This window comes from Scardinius erythrophthalmus, assembly GCF_964197995.2.
Source record: "Scardinius erythrophthalmus genome assembly, chromosome: 3".
Classification (NCBI taxonomy): Eukaryota; Metazoa; Chordata; class Actinopteri; order Cypriniformes; family Leuciscidae; genus Scardinius; species Scardinius erythrophthalmus.
In genome coordinates this window covers 37,767,349-37,784,004 of record NC_138223.1, presented here as the reverse complement: position 1 = coordinate 37,784,004, position 16,656 = coordinate 37,767,349, and the positions used below count along the sequence as shown (strand labels likewise).

The following is a 16,656-nucleotide window of genomic DNA, read 5'->3' as shown; positions in this document are numbered from 1 at the left end:
TAAAATGGACTAAAGGCAGATACTAAAAACTGATATAAATATATATATATATGTATACTATTTATAAATATATTTATTAGGTACATTTATTACTTTCTATAGGGTTTACAGATTTTCTACTTCTAATATATTGTGTATATATATATATATATATATATATATATATATATATATATATACTATTTATAAATATGTATTATACTACTAATATTTTCTACTTCTAATATATAGTATATATACAATTAATAATATAAATTCCTACATAAAATAATTAAATCTGGTAATTAAAAAAATATTTATTTTTGTACATTGTACATCTTTGTAAACATGATTCAGGTAAACGCCTCTTCCTGTTATGTTGCATCTTTCTTTTTTTTTTTTTTTTTTTATATCTTGTGCCATTTTAAAACCTAATTAAAATCTAATATTCCCTATTCAGCTATTCCTATATAAAATATTTCTTATATATTTCTTGCATACTTGCATTCAAAATGTCCTTATTAAGAAACTGAAGAAACGTTTTTATTATTAATATATTTATACGGGATAATTCAAACAAGTTTTTTTTCTCCCGAGTGCTTAATTGTTCAAATAAAGGCACATAAGCTTTTAACATGCGTAACTGCAACATATGCCGTGTGTTTGTGTGTCGATGAGAGGGTGAGCTGCATTAACACCCATTCAAGTGGTCGTTTATACATCAGTGTCAATCTCTTTTTGCCTTTTTCAATATTTCTCTGTTCCAGATGTTTGGAAACTGGACCTTTGGAACACTTGTGTTCACTATCCTCGTGTTCACGGTCACGCTAAAGGTAATGCATCTGACGCATGTGTTATGATCTTAGCTGTTGCCAATTGCCGTCAACTTAACCATCTCTATCTTCCCATTTCTCACTGTATCTTCATGCTTTAGCTTGCCCTGGACACACATTACTGGACGTGGATCAACCACTTTGTCATATGGGGGTCACTGCTTTTCTATGTCATCTTCTCCCTCCTGTGGGGAGGCATCATTTGGTATGGCCTGCCTAAATATACCGTACACTTACGATCACAAAATCAAATATATTTCAATCTAACGTGATTCATCTGCTGTCTTTCTGTTCTTTATAGGCCTTTCCTGAACTATCAGAGGATGTACTATGTGTTCATGCAGATGTTGTCCAGCGGTCCTGCATGGCTCAGTATAATTCTGCTGATTATTGTCAGTTTGCTGCCTGATGTGGTCAAGAAAGTGCTGTGTAGAGCTCTATGGCCCACCACCACAGAGAGAATACAGGTACGACACCAGTATCTACATGTGCGTAGAGATGCAAGGATACTGCTAGTTTGTTTCATTGCAGTAATATACAGCTGTTATATATATATATTATATACCATGATTATTAGTTTGGGTAGATGCCATGTTTAATTGAATGCAAATGAAAACAAAGTTGTGAAGGATGGAAATAATTTTTTTTGTTTATTGTTTAAAGTCCTGTAATTTCCAGTTTGTCAAGTCAAGCCATCTTTATTTATATAGCGCTTTTATACAATACAGATTGTTTCAAAGCAGCTTCACAGTGATAATAGGAAATTATCATCAGTTAATCAATTTTGTAGTTTGTCGCTGAATTAATTTTTTTAACTCTTTCCCCGCCATTGACGAAATGTTCGTGTTTTTCGTGTTTGTACTGTTATATGGTAGGGGGCGCTATTAGGCATCTTCTGAAAGAGTACTGAATCTCCGGATCAAAACACAGGTTAAGACGCAAAAACAAGCGATATCATATGTAATCATATTCATATGTAAAATTAGCGAATGAAATGTCAACCCAGGAATAGCTATAGAACTGTGCAAGCATTAGCGGTGTTGATGGACTCGATTTACTCCATCGTTCTGAATCTGATCAAGACGAAGTCTTTGTCAAAAACACGATTTTCTCAGTTTTTTGCTCGAAATGTTGCTTTTTTATGGAATTTACATTCAAGTGTTAATAAAAAAAGAATGTATGAAAATGGAATAATAGATTTTTTTTTTTTTTTTTTTAAAGCTGAGGGTCTGTTCTTTTCTTTTTCTTTTTTGCTATATTGCATGTTCAGATATTCATACAACAAAATATTTCGGGGGCCATGAAATTTTTGGGAAAATGATTAAAAAACGCTGGCGGTGGCTTGGCAACTTTTTTCAAAAAAGCTGATTTCACTATCCATAACAGCTTTGTTTTCATTCACATCAACTTCAAAATCAACCAAAAACAATGTCTACCCCAACTAAGAGTCATTTCTTCTGCAATGATACAGCTATTAAAGAAAAATGTTTGTTATTTTCAACCAAATGATTGTTGACCTGAACCAGCTCAATAGTGCTACAGTTTGTGATAATGGCTAATAACTGGTCTTCAGATGTACACTTGCGTCGGACTGCTTCCCAGTGTGCTTGATGTAAGTGAATTCTGGATGCAGTTCACGTTTCTCTTCTTTACGTTGGATGACTCTTTAAGCCATTCAATGGTGCTATTGGGTCTGTTATTGGGTCTATCTGTGTATTTTTCTGTGTTGGCACACATAGTATGTCAGCATACTATGTTGAGAAATTTCAGAAGGAAATTTAGTGTGTGTGTGATAAACTGCCTTACCACTGGTTTAACCCATGTGATGTTTTTCCTCTCACTCACCTTCCCTATTAAACTCTAGAATTTTCCAGTGCGCTAATGTTACTGCCACATTAGCGTCAACATGAACCATTCATAATGTGACACGTTTCTAAGTTCAATAGGATAATCAACAAAAAAATTAAATGCATTATAATATATAAACAAGATTTTATCCTTCGGGAAATGATCAGGAGAGGTAGGTGCTATATAAAAAATAAGAAGAGTTGGTGACACTGATAAGAATGTGTATTGAGAAAGTAAATATGGTCCATTTTGATTTCATGTTGACTGTAGGATCATTTCAATTAAAAAAAATATATTTTTAATAGTTTTAGTTAACAATATCAAAACTGGTTAATAAGTTGAACCTTATTGTAAAGTTTTACTAATAATTCTGCAAGAAAAGAAAAGTGAAACATGCACTTGTTGCTGAAGTTCCTTTATTAATCTCTGAGGATCGTTCCGGTTGTTAACCTCTCTAAACCCTTTCTGTTTTTATTCCTCTTCCATCTCTCTTTCTCTCTCTGATTGCTTGACCTTCCCCCCTCCCCTGTGTGTTTAACCCTTGGCCTGTGACCTGTGGTAACGGCAGACCAAGCGTCAGTGTCTCACTGCTGAGCAGTCCACCATCTTTATGCTCTCCCAGACCTCCAGCAGTGTCAGTTTCTGAACTGAGGCGGAGGTGAACCTACACACCGTCTCTGCATGTGCGTGTGTGTATCAGTGAGTGAAGACCAGTATGACAGGACCTCCTGAACATTACTGAGGATCACAAGCTACCCAACATGCCAATAGTTGCAGTTCCCTGTGGTGTCTCCGTTTATGTTCCAAGCCTCATATTCCGTCACTCTACATGTTTGCATGCATGAAACGTGCACGTGTATGTTTGCGTATGTGTAATTTACGTCGCAGATCTGAAGTTGTTTAATGGAAATGCATTTTCTGCTGCTGTACTTTCAGTTCCAGCAAGATACCTCAGTGTCAAAACAAATATTCTGCACATGGGTCTGTTACGCCACATTTGAGTCTGTTTGTGTGTGTGTGTGTGATGTTTCACAGAGAATGAGGGCTGACAGGATCTTTGAAAGGGTTGAGACAAACATTCATGATTCACTGCTAGATGGGGTTCAGAACACCACTGAGGCCTAGCAACTCTATGGTAAAGAGAATGTGAAGTTGAAGACTAAAGCCAGAAAGAACTAATCCACACTCGACTCAAGCGGAGCTCTAGAGTTCTCAGATGAAGTGTGCGGTTCTAGAATCAATCTGAGAATTCTAGAATCCTCCGGTGAAAGCTCTCCGGATTAAAACGCCTTTGCTGCACCTGTGTGGGTCTGTTGTTTGGTGTGAAACCTACAGACTGGTTTGGTTTGGTTTTAAAGCTTCAGAGTGAAGGTATTGGGTTGTGGTTTGGGGTGTGCGGTACTGTATATGCCTCTAACAGGACAATACGGGCTCTGACACGTACACAAATACACACAGCAGACTTGACATACAGTTTAACATCTAACACTCTGGCTTGCATGTGTATTTTTACTTGTCTATTAAAAATATTATTTGCATATATTTCTAAATGTCCATTCCTAGAACATGCTTATGATCATTTCTGTTACTGAGCGAATATCACTTTTTTTTCTTTTTTTTCTTTTTTTTTGTAGAAACACAAACTGTTAAGTGAAACAATATTTTGCTTAAAGAACATAAAGCCTGTTTTGGGACCGTTGAGGTTTTTAACATTTTGTGAAAAATCGGTAATGATCAAAAATAAATAAATAAAAGCTATTACAGTACATTTTTCACAGTATTACAGTAATGAGAATTGTAATGAATGACCTTGGTAAAAAAAAAAAAAAAAAATTCAAAAGTGACCTGTCATGATGCATTACGGTAATTAATAATTACAGTAATTATGCATTACGGTAATGAATAATTTTAAATATATTGTTTTTTGGGGGGGTTTGTTCTTCAAAAAACATGTAATTATAAAAAAAAAATGTATCAAAAAATAGAAACAATTATTTTAAATTGTAATACGTAATAGTATTACTGTTTTTACAGTATTTTTGATCAAATAACTGCTTCGGTGAGCAAAAGAGACTTTTGAACGTTACTTTAAATATATTTCATTTTAAAACAAAACTTATTTTTCTTTTGATTTTGGGGGTGAATTGTAACATTTCACCCTCCTTTTAAGAAAAAACACACATTTTTCACTGGCCTTAGCTTTTTTTCCCCAACAGTTTATCTTACAACATCCCCTCAATTGATCAGTTCTGCATGTTCTAGGACTGGACTTGTGCATGTGGTAAACATATCGGAATGTGATCTTATATGATATTTTGTTCTTTTTTTTGCACTGCTTCTTGCTGGGGCTTTGGATTTGTGTTGTTTCAGCTTGTGATGTTGACCAATGCCTGCATTTACATGCATGTACATGATGCAATCTGCTAATTCACTCTCTTTCTCTCTGTTCCCTCGTTCTTTTCTCCCAGGATGCTGATAAGTTGTATAAGGGCCACCTGTCCGAGTTCACCCCCCTGTCCTCCCTCCATGCTCCACCTGCGCGGAAACACGACAGACGGGGCAACGAAAGCCAGAACCACGCCCACCGCAGGTCTGACTCCTCCCCTCCCAAAAAACTCATGTGTACCTACTGGGGCGGCAGGCCTGACTACCGCACCTTCAGCTCCTTTCTCCGAATAGGAGAGAACCCAAGATTCTCTGGGGCAGCTTACGCCTACAGCACACCGGGTCCAGAGACGTCCGTATGATAGTCTCTCTAAAAGAAATAGTCTGGTTATCTAATCCAATTCGGCCTCGCTCATCCCACGGTCAAGATTGGGACGCTATTGGGAGACCAACCTTGACTTGTCACCCTTTATCTGAAGCAAAAGCACTGAAATTGGCTCTTGCGGTGAACGCTATTGGGCGGAAGTGAGTTAGATTTGGAGCTGGAGGAAGGCCGAACAGAATTGGCCGCACCATCTGCAAGTGTCGCGTACTGCGCACTGTGGCCTTGGGACCGATTTACCTTGATTTTTTTGTGTGTGTACGTGAGAGCGTGTGTCCTTTACACTGTGGGTTTACGTGTTCGCTCACCTACCCTTGTAATCCTTCATGTGAAAAATTACTTGAAAACAACACTGGGCAGTAGTAGCACAAATCTTTCCATCAAAAACGCAACCACTGAATATGATTGTGGATGACAGTTAAAATGGCCTCGGATGCTCTAAAAACTGACTGTCCTGTTTCTTCTTCTTTTCTTTGTTCTCTGTCGTCTCCCCTTCCCTTTTTTTATCCCGTGCTCCTTCTCTTTTCTTGTCCTACTTTTTTATAGAACAAACTGGTGTTGCTTTTGTGCAAACCTGTTATCGAGGAACACTCCGTAGGCTGCGATTTGTCTTTGTCCGATTGAATTGTAAGTGGCTGAATTTGGCCATTTCTGCTGCTGAACTGTACTAGAGTGAACTAGGTGTGTGTGTGTGTGTGTGTGTGTGTGTGTAGGCCTTTGTTAGAACAACCATGAAAAGACAAATTGTAACTGGACTGTCATTATGTTTCACCCTTTACCTTTCAAAAAGGTGGAAATCCACTCGCATTCTACTCTTCCAAAGTTTTTAAAACCATTGATGTTGTGTCATCATGACAACCAGTTACTCTGTCCTAGATGCTTGACCATTTGCTTTAAAATTCACTAGTTCCGTATAATCAGTCCTTTAGTCGTTGTTGTTGTTTTGAGTAGAACCAGATATACAACTCTAAAGGCTACTCTAGGCATCTTAGCTTAACTGTTCTGCCTTAATGTTAATGTTTCCCATCTTTTACACCACAGTTTGGAACCAAAGGTTGTGAAATACGGAGTATATAAATGTGTGTTAGTTGCCTTATGCTTAAAGAGAAAAGGAGGGAAGGTGTTTGATGGCATTCCCAAGAATCCCACCACACTGCCTTAAGTTGACACTGCACCAGCTGAGGATGGAGAGCGATAAATGTAGTATTCGACATCTTCCAGTGCCACCAACACACAGCCCAGGGCTCCTGAGGGGGAAAAACCAATGAAATGTAACGTTTCTGTTGACGTAGACGTCTTTGTGCGTTCACAAAAAGTGCGAAAGACCTTTTTTGTCTGTATTTTTATGATTGTAACCTCCATTTTGACTGTTCCCTAAGCCTTTTGTCTGTATTAATGGAACTGTTGGAGCCCTGTGCTGGGTTGCTATCATTTTCTTTGTTGCACATTACTGATTTATGATTCTCTGATATAAATAAGTCAGATGTAATTAGCATGTGCTACTGTTCACAAACAGCTCATTAAACTAACAGTCCAATCAAGGTCAGCATGACAGATGGCCTACCTTGGGGACTATATTCAGAGAAATGGCTCCTTTCTAGTGTGCAGGACGAGCCGTTTTAAATGAATCCCAGGAAATGTGCCTCACACCTGACATTATCATACAAATCTTGTGAAGTGCTTTCAGTTCCATCTCCGTCGAGTCGGGGAATTCAGATTCACATTCACATTGAATTTGAATTCAGTTTGAATGCAATTTGGATTAAATTCCAGTTACATTGTAACACGAATGAGATGGATATGGAACTAAAAAATCACCGTATTTGGTCATCAAAGCCTCTTTCCCTGCTGTCCTTCACATTCCATGCTTGTTTTTCTTGTTTTGTTTTTTTTGCCTGCGTTGATTCTCGAATGTAGTTTTGCTTTCCCGGAGCATCATCTCTTCATCTCGACTTCTTTCCTGGCGCGAGTTTCCTTCTCTCACCCTGTCGCTCTGTTCTCATGATGAGGCCAGTCGCCCATTTCACCATTTTAACCATCATCCATTAAAGAGAGAAAAAGTAAGTGATGTCAAAGACCATCAAGGTCACTGTTTTGATGGTTACCCCAAGCCTCTTGTGAGTATAGGTGCCTTCTGGTGCTTTTTAACCTCAATGTACAGTCATGCGTTGCACACACGTGTGTTTTAATTGCCCGTCAGTTGGCCTGCAACAGAGAATGTCAGATTGAAGAATTGCATTATGGGCATAGCTAGTGTGTTAAAGGGTTATTTTTGAACAAACTCTATGGGTTAATGTTGATGAATAGTAACAGAATGTCCTTTTTCACGCACACATTATATCTAAATATAGACTATATACAGTATATTGATGAGTATATTGATGTCGAGGTTTACAAAGGCTGAGTGGATGAATGAGTGCATAATTTGTCAACTGAATAACTTTGTTTCTGGTCCAAATTTGTATGAATGTAAAATCTGTCTAAAGTCAAACACTGTCTATTTTATTGATCTTCGAAGTCTGAACTTTGCATGCCGAAGTGATGGACCAACCACTGAGCTTTATCAAGCATTTATGAGTCGTATTCTTATTTATATAAGCCACTTTTATAACTTCTGTTCAAACCTCCAGTCCAGTCCAAGTGATGCACATCTATGATACCAAGTGCTAATCAATGCTGGCGAATCTGAAACTAAACAAGAATGTGTTATGATTCGAAGTAGCCAAGACTAATATAATAGGGGTAAATTAATGCATTTCATGTTTTTTTTAACTGTATTTTTATTTCGCATTTCTCTGTATTTCCTATTTTGTTCGCTATTACACTTTATCTGGCTTCCTGAATGTAAGAAAAAAGCCACTAACGTGCGCTAAACAAAAATCGCGATAGCCGCGAATGACGACTACAAACCACCACAGATGGTTCCAGAACAAAAGTCCCTTCACAAATGTGTTTTCTTCTTGTTTCTGACATACTGTTGTTTTGAATCAGAACGATTTCTTGTAATATAAGAATAATTTGATCACTGAACGCTGTCTGCCTCAGGGGTGCGTTCAGGCACTGGCGAACACTGTATTCTGTCTGTCTAAAAAAGGCTATATGAAATCGGTATTTTGTATATCGTGAGAAAAAAAAAAACAGTCTTTTGCTACTTTTGTATCTAGAGGATGAAGAGAACTTCTCGGAATGTTCTAAGAGTTAGAATGTTACTGTTCCGTTTAAAAAAACCAAATGTGTAAGGTCATGGGAGAAATCAACTTCAGTAAAGATGAAAGTTTGAAAAAATAGCTTTAACAGTTTGTCGTTGTTGTTTTTTTCTTGTTTTTTTTATAGATGATTTTAAATCTGTTTGAGGTAGTTTTTAAGATTATGTGCATGGTCATTGCTCACTCTGACTATAGGAAGATGAAATACACTCACTGTTTTTAAAGCAGGTGTGACCAAATATTTGATTAGATGTCTATGATATAACTAAAGGCTCTATTGCCTGTAGTGGGGCTTCATCTGTGCCAGCCTATTCAGATTAACAAAATATCTATTGCTTTTTGTTTTATCTGCACAAAGCGTGATGTTGCTCATAAATTTATTATATATATATATATATATATATGTATACTACTGTACACTTTACAGCATATACAGTATGTAGTAATATTCATGTACAGTTTGGGCTCATTTTGTATAAAGTTTTTAAAAGATTGATATCTGTAGATATGTGGATTTTTGCCAGTTTTAGCTATTAACAGCAAGAACATGTACATTTGCTTGTAATAAAGAAAGAGATTTAAATGTTTGAAAGCCTTGTGCCTTTTATATTTCCTTAAGACAGAAGAGATTGTTGGCTAATAAAATATCACTGGTTTTGTACCTCACATTTCTTCTGGTGAAACCCCACCCCATGTGTAGTTATATATTACGACCACGAGGTGGCAGCAAATGCATATAACATATTGAGGCTGCTTCAACAATTCACCTCTGCTGCTCTAAATACAACAGGACCTTACTGAACATTACTATTAAATATAAGAACTAAAAATAACATAGAAAACTATAATAATCGGTGATTGATGCGTGGTTTACATAAAAAATGTAATTATTAAATCCAAGAGAATTATATAAGGTCTTATAAATCTATAAGGTCTTAAAATAAAATAAAAAATAAAATTGTAGAGAGACCCTTCATTCATCATTTGACATAACTTTGCCATAAAGAGCCTGTTTTCCAAAATCATGACCTCACATTAAGTGTGCAGAATCGTGACAAACTTTTACATAGGCATTTTAAACAATGACAGTATTACTGTTGGCAAGGTAACATTCTAACAAATCCTCTGAAGATATATACAATATATACAGTGCTGTGCAAAAGTCTTAGGCATGTTAATATTTCGGACACCCAAATGGCTGTTCCCTCACATATTGCCCTATTTAAAGTCTTTTGGCTTTTAGTATGAATATGATAGCCTTACTGTCTTTATGACTTTATGAATTCTCTTTATGAGTCAAAATGTCAGTTGTGTATGTTAATGGAGGGACAGAAGGCTCTCAGATTTCATCAAAATCTCTTCATTTGTGTTCTGAAGATGAACAAAAGACTTATAGGTTTGGAAAGACATGAGGGTGAGTAATTAATGAATAATAAATGAATATTTTTTGGGTGAACTAACCCTTTAACTGTTGTATTATGCTGATATTTCCAGTCAACACTCAACAGGTCAGTGTTAAAATATTATAATTGACCATTTCGTTAAATTCAAATGAATCAGGATAAATAAGGACTGTGGTGCACATGCACTGCTGGAGGTGTCTTGAAGTTGTAATCCTCGAAGTCTTCATTTAAAATGTTTACTGGAGTGTACGTTTATGTGTTCTTAGATATGTGTAAGAGTGTGTGTGTGTGTGTGTGTGTGTGTGTGTGTGTGTGTGTGTGTGTGTGTGTGTGTGTGTGTGGCCATGCTCACTGACTTGTGAAATCGCTCTATTAGATGTGAAATTGCTGTTATTTGCTAATATTATTTATGAGTCATTGAACTTTTTGCGATCTCTCTGGCAATGGTTTGGTTCATTATTGATTTAAAATGTCTTTCAATGGTCCAGAACACACTGAGGTGCTGCTGAAGACCTCTTACTTGATTTGAGTTGGATGACACACACTTCTGTTTGATTTGTGTGGGGATCGCTGTGGCTCCTGGAAGGGATTCACGGTACGTTTACAAACTTTTTAAATCCATTTTATCGGTGAATGGATTTTAAACAAAGCTCTTTCCCGGCTGATTTACAATCCCCATTGAGTGGACAAAACCACCCTCATATTTATACTGTGTGTATATGCAAAATATGTGGCATATGCGGAATAAGGCCGTTATAATTTACACACTAAGAATGTTTTAAATGCAAAGGAAGCCAAGAACTGTGTAGCCTATTCTTCATACCCATTAAAAATGTCAGGTTACAAGCCCGTTCCTCTCACCCCATCTTCACCTCCACGGCAGAACGCATGTCAAACGGCGGTGAAGATTCTGACCTTGCCGTCGCCGCCGCAACCTCACGACTGCCTCCAGCACTGACCTTGAGCAATGAATGCAGAAGCCAAAGCGAGGAAAAATAAGAGGAAGGGCGAGCGAGTCGTCAAACTGTCCCCTCTTAACCTCTTATTATAAAAGAACAAATTGCGCTGGAATTTCATTTGATAGTGTACCGAGACAAATCATGGCATGAACCACAACTCTGCAATCTACAGAAACGGCTGATAACTTTGAAGGTTCAGTAAGTTTCGACAAAAACAAAATCTATTTCATTTTGCATGCTTGGGGTTATTTTATGATGGTTGTTGACATATTTTTTTGTTTAAAACATAAATCCCATTATGTTTAAAACATAAATCCCACTGAGAAAAATGTTTTTTTTTTAATCCACTGCGAGACGAATAACGACAAGTAACGTGTTACGTAAACAGATTACTTTTTCAAGTAACTAATAAAGTAGTGCGTTACTTTTACAATAAAATATCTGCGTTAATTTTTCCAAATACGTAACGCAAGTTGCTTTGTTTTCCTATTTATTGACTGAAACCTCTCCTAACCCCATGTTGAGAGAAATCGGGAGTTAGTGTTGTGGGCACTTTGAAAAGTGCATGATGCTTATTGTAGTTCTAGACTAAATGCGAGCAGGCATTTAATCATTGACTATTACATATAGCCTAACATTATAATTAAATATGTTAAATAACACAAATATACTTTATGTATTTAATCTCACTTTAACCATTGTGTTGGCAGCTGACATTCAATGATCCAATACAACCATACAAATATGTATGACTTTTTTGTGTTAAATTTTTTGTTTTTCCTATTCTTCTGCAATCCAGAAATGCAGCACTGCTGAAGGTTTGTTTGAGCTGCGCCCTCTACTGTACAGGCATGCATTTGCACTTCCATCAGCATGAGGCCTTTTCTTTTCACTTTTGGTGTGAAAGGGCCTTTACATTTGCTTAATATATATATATATAATTGTTTTGTTATGAAAAAACAATTAAACAAACATCCCAGGTAAGAAAAAGCAATGCAAAAGTATTGTATCACAATACATTTCCATAAAAAGTAACTAAGTAATGCAATTAGTTACTTTTAAGGGTGTATAATGCAATATTGTATCACATTACTTTTAAAAGTAACTTTCCCCAACCCTGTTCTGACCTACATCTAAATTTCATATACATGTAAATATTTATGCTAATTTATGCTAATGCTCAAGAAAATGGCCATTGTTTATTCCCTAAATTTTTGGGTGTACAAACATGATGATTTATAAATGTAATAAAAAAATTTTTTGGAAAGTTTGTGATATTTTTTTCAGTATATATTTAATGTTGATCATTCATGATTAAATCCAGCCTATGTCATTCTAAAGACAAGCAGTTAGAACTGCACCTCGGTCATCTAAAGACATGAAAAAGAAATCACATGCAATATTTATTTATGCTAAATACAGCATCATTTGGTGTGTCTTGGCCTCTATAGAGCCTTGGTCTAAAGAGTGTCCGTGAGGTTCTGCTCTGATGAAGAGAGGCATGCAGGTTTTGCTCTAAATTATATCAGAGGATTACAGACATCACTTTCAAAAGCAAGGATGGATCAAGTTGAAAGCCATCTTGATTTGAAAGCCACTATTTGCCTAAGCAGACTTTATAAGATTGAAAATCAAAAGAAGAATATGCTTTATTATATTGATCATATTAAAGGGCCAAAACAAGTGTTTTTAAAAGACCAATATAGAAAATGAAATCCATCCAGCGGAGGATATTACAAATAAAAGAACAAGTCTCTGTGCTAAAACAGGAGGTTTCTGGCTCTTTTAATTGGCACAGACGCTGTATGACATTTTCAAACTATATGATTGAATTTTTATTAATAAAATAGATTTGTTTTTGACAGATGCATAATTTAAAGCAGTTGGTTTTATCAATAACAGTCTGTGCTGACAGTCTCTAAATATGCACCTGTGAGAGACATATGAGCTATATGTGCATTATAACACATAATTACCTATTATTGATCTTACAAATGATTGAACTAACAGGCGGTTTCTCTTTCAGTCAAAACATTTCTTTTCAAGCATTGCCAGTGGAGGACGCTCTGCTACTGACAACCAGCGTAAGACATGTAATGTGTTAGATATGAACCAAAAAATGAGAGACCTTTGTTTGTTGTGATTTTGAAATGATTATTTTGCAATGAAGATAAATGCTGATTGTTCATAGTATTGCTTGCCACTTTTAGAATGCAAGCACACAGGGACAGGCTGTTGTTGAAACTAATATCAGGCCTATAGTTTTTTTCTCTCTTTAATCTTTTATCTAACTGTCATCACGTCTGAATAGCCTATAGTGTGTTTTTTAATTGATTACATAGAAGATGATGGACACATTTCTCTTGCATAGAGGATATTTACTAGCCTGGCAAGCCAGACCTACATCAAGATGTTGGGTCTGGCAACTCACCATAGACACGGCTCAATCCGAGGGGAGGGATAAACGGCTGTCTTTCAAATTCCCTCTGCACGCAATAGGACAGCGTTTTCCCAACAGCGGAGCTTACATTAGTTGATAGATTCAACTTTTGCCATATCTGGCCGGCAAAACTACGAACACATCTTCCTTTTTTTAAGAATGACTTAAGTGCCAATCTATGCTCTTTTCTCAAAGAAAAACCTAACTCCAAGTCCTCCAGAGTCGCGGACAAAGCCGATTCGAAAGACTGTTCGCCAGCAGAAGCCGCCATTCTTTGTTTTCAAGTGGCAGGGAACCATCGCAACTCTGTCCTCATTATGTTAAGCCCGCCCCGCCTACTCTATACACGACGTGATTGGCCTGACCCAATTTAGGTTTTTGCAGCTCGAAAGTCTATGGAGAGTTGCTAGACTGCCCTGGCTGCAAAATACATTTTGCTGCCGCTAGGGTGCGTCTAGATTTCTAGGCTAGATATTTACCTATTCCTTGTAATAAAATAATTGGGTAACAACACTTTACAATAAGGTTTGTTAGTTAACATTAGTTAACTACCTTAGTTAACTAACTACCTTAGTTAACTAAGAATGAACAGTACTTCATCAGCATTTATTAATCATAGTTCATATTCATTTCAACATTTCCTAATATGTTATTAAAATCAAAGGTTGTATTTGTTAACATTAATGCACTGTGAACTGACATGAACAAACAATGAGCAGCTGTATTTTTATAAACTAACATTATTAACAAAGATTAGGCTATTATAGGCCTAAATATATTGCTCATTATTAGTTCATGTAGATACATGAACTAATGTTAATGAACCTTATTGTAAGTGTTACCAATAATTGAATGCAAAAAAATTTGTTAGATCATCCAAATTAACAGTTGTGTTTGTTGTGAGCATAAACCAGTCCTCTAATTACTGATAGAAAGGGCTTCCGAAATGTTGCACCTTCGATTTTAGCATTTACGCCTAATATGAGTGAAACAACGTCCAATTGAAATTCATTAATAACGATCATTCGGTGAAGTAGCGGCTAATTAACATCCCCGATGATAAACACGGGAACAATACCCTAATCAGCGACCGGTCTGAATGTGACTACCCACGGAGCTCCGCATGGTCCGCGCGCAGCAGGCCCGCTGGGCCGTGTGTGTCTGGGGAAACACGGCGAGCCTAATTACACGGAGAAGAAATCCTTCACCCGCCCGAGCGAGCCATTGTACGGTGTCGCTTTTCTTCCCGTCAGTCTTTCAGCGAGGGGCTAGATTGGCGCTGGCCCCGGGGTTTGTGGGAACCGGGACAGCCCTTTCACGCAAGCCCTCCTCAGGTCGACATTATTACACGGCCAATTAAGCCAGTTCAACGGGCTCGAACTTGAGCAAACAGCAGGGGCGATTGTTTTCCGCAGCCCTCCCCAGCTAGCCTGGCTAATTACTCCTGGACTGCACCTAACCAGGACACAGGAGGGGTCTGACCACCTAATTATAACCTCAACCTCTCTAAAAGAAGTTCAAACGAAAGGTTGGTGGGGTCTTAAAACTATATTGTTTTCACATTACAGTTAGGCCTATAGTATAAGCCATCTTTTGTTTGTTTGTGTGTGGTCCTAGTAAACCCTACATTATAGGGACCAAATGTCCCCACAAATAGTAATACTAATAATTTTTTACCTTGTGGGTGTTTTGGGTATATTATATCATGAGAAAAACAGCTTTTTAAATCAAATAGAATCATGTTTGTATTGAAAATGTAAAAATGCAGAAAGTTTTGTGTGATGGGTGGGTTTAGGAGTAGGGTTAGTGTAAGGGGAGAATATACAGTTTGTACAGTATAAAAATCATTATGTCTGTGGAAAGTCCCCTTAAAACATGGAATCCCAAGTGTGTGTGTGTGTGTGTGTGTGTGTGTGTGTGTGTGTGCAAATACCACCATATTTTGTGGAAATCCTCCTTTTGGGGATGTCCTAATTTATAAAAACTGTAAAAAAAAATAAAGTGTGTGTGTATTTTTCTTTATTTTTCAATGTGTTTTTATCTCACATCTGTAAATTCGCAAAAACATAACCATAAATTTCAGATCTGCAAAATAGATGCAGGGATGTACAATGATAATACACAAGCACTGTCATTATATGTCTCTTATCCAATGATTAGTCAATTTTATTAGCTGTTTTTCCTCAATTAAAATGTATTGACTGATTTTATCAACTAAAATATGATGAGCAGAAGCGATGTTTACTTCTGTTTTCTGATCAAATAAAGGTTTCCATTACAAACAGGCCCTGAGGTGACCAACTAAAAACAGGTGACTCGTTTTTGCGAGGAAAACAAACACAAGAGGGGGATTTGTGTTGGAGGCAGCTGTGGATCCTGCACGCTCAGCTGGTGCTGCACAAAGAAACAGGTGACGGGGTAGAGATGTTTGCCCTGCGAGGGTGCCGCCACGTGCTGCTTTTCCCTGGAACCAGCCCTCTCGGTAAAATCCGCACCTGGCCTGGTGGTCTTGGCAACATCGGTCAACCTCTAGCAGATGTTCGTCTCTCTTTTGTCGCTGACTTCACGGTGGCTGCTCCACAAGACAAAACTGCGGTGAGAGGTGCTCCTGCCACAGAACGCTAATCAAAAGATGACTAACATTCTTCCCCCTTTACCCCACACTTCCAGAGAGCGTGAGAGGCCACTTTCAGAGTGGGGAGCTTGGATGGGTAATTGTCCATGATTAGCAATTTTAATTACCAGGTGCTCGGGGTCCCGTCTGAGAGAGTGTAAACAGGATAGCACTCACAGCTCCTTGAACATCCCACATGACCATCCATTGCTGTGTGTGTGTGTGTGTGTGTGTGTGTGTGTGTGTGTGTGTGTGTGTGTGTTGACTTGAGAGACAAATTCCCATTTATAAGGACTGTAAAGTTCCATTTTAGGCCGTGACCCCTTTGGTTCTTTTCATTTTTGTTTACTGTCCTAGAGCTTATTGTTAGTGTCATTGCACTGAAAAGCAAACTGGTGCTTGCAAACTTTTCAGAAAAAAAGACAGCCATGAGCACAATCCAAGGAAATTGAGATTTTTGCTTTAAAGCGGCTCTATTCCTTTCCAGGTCTGTTAACCTTGCAAATTCTGCCGTTTGTTTTTTGTTTGAATGACACAAGGATGTCTTCTCAGTAAAAGACTTGTTTTCATAGCAAGTTTCTAATAGAGAAAATGGGTGACAGTTTTT

At 37.4% G+C, this 16,656-nt stretch overlaps 1 protein-coding gene across 9 annotated transcripts in view; it reads left to right on the top strand.

Annotated features, from left to right (window-relative positions):
- The window catches only part of atp11a (ATPase phospholipid transporting 11A), a 71,864-nt gene extending 64,409 nt beyond the window's left edge, over positions 1-7,455 (top strand). For 2 of the 9 annotated variants that reach the window (XM_081361776.1, XM_081361775.1), the window contains 4 exons: positions 747-812; positions 914-1,017; positions 1,114-1,279; positions 5,129-5,541. In XM_081361776.1, the coding sequence (XP_081217902.1) occupies positions 747-812; positions 914-1,017; positions 1,114-1,279; positions 5,129-5,407 (615 nt within the window). In that variant the 3' untranslated portion in view covers positions 5,408-5,541. Of the gene's footprint in view, positions 1-746; positions 813-913; positions 1,018-1,113; positions 1,280-3,228; positions 4,476-5,128; positions 5,542-5,973; positions 6,173-7,344 lie in introns of those variants that run through there. The other 7 variants (XR_014029917.1, XM_081361778.1, XM_081361777.1 and 4 more) reach the window with 7 other exon arrangements.
- The last annotated feature ends 9,201 nt before the right edge of the window (positions 7,456-16,656 follow it).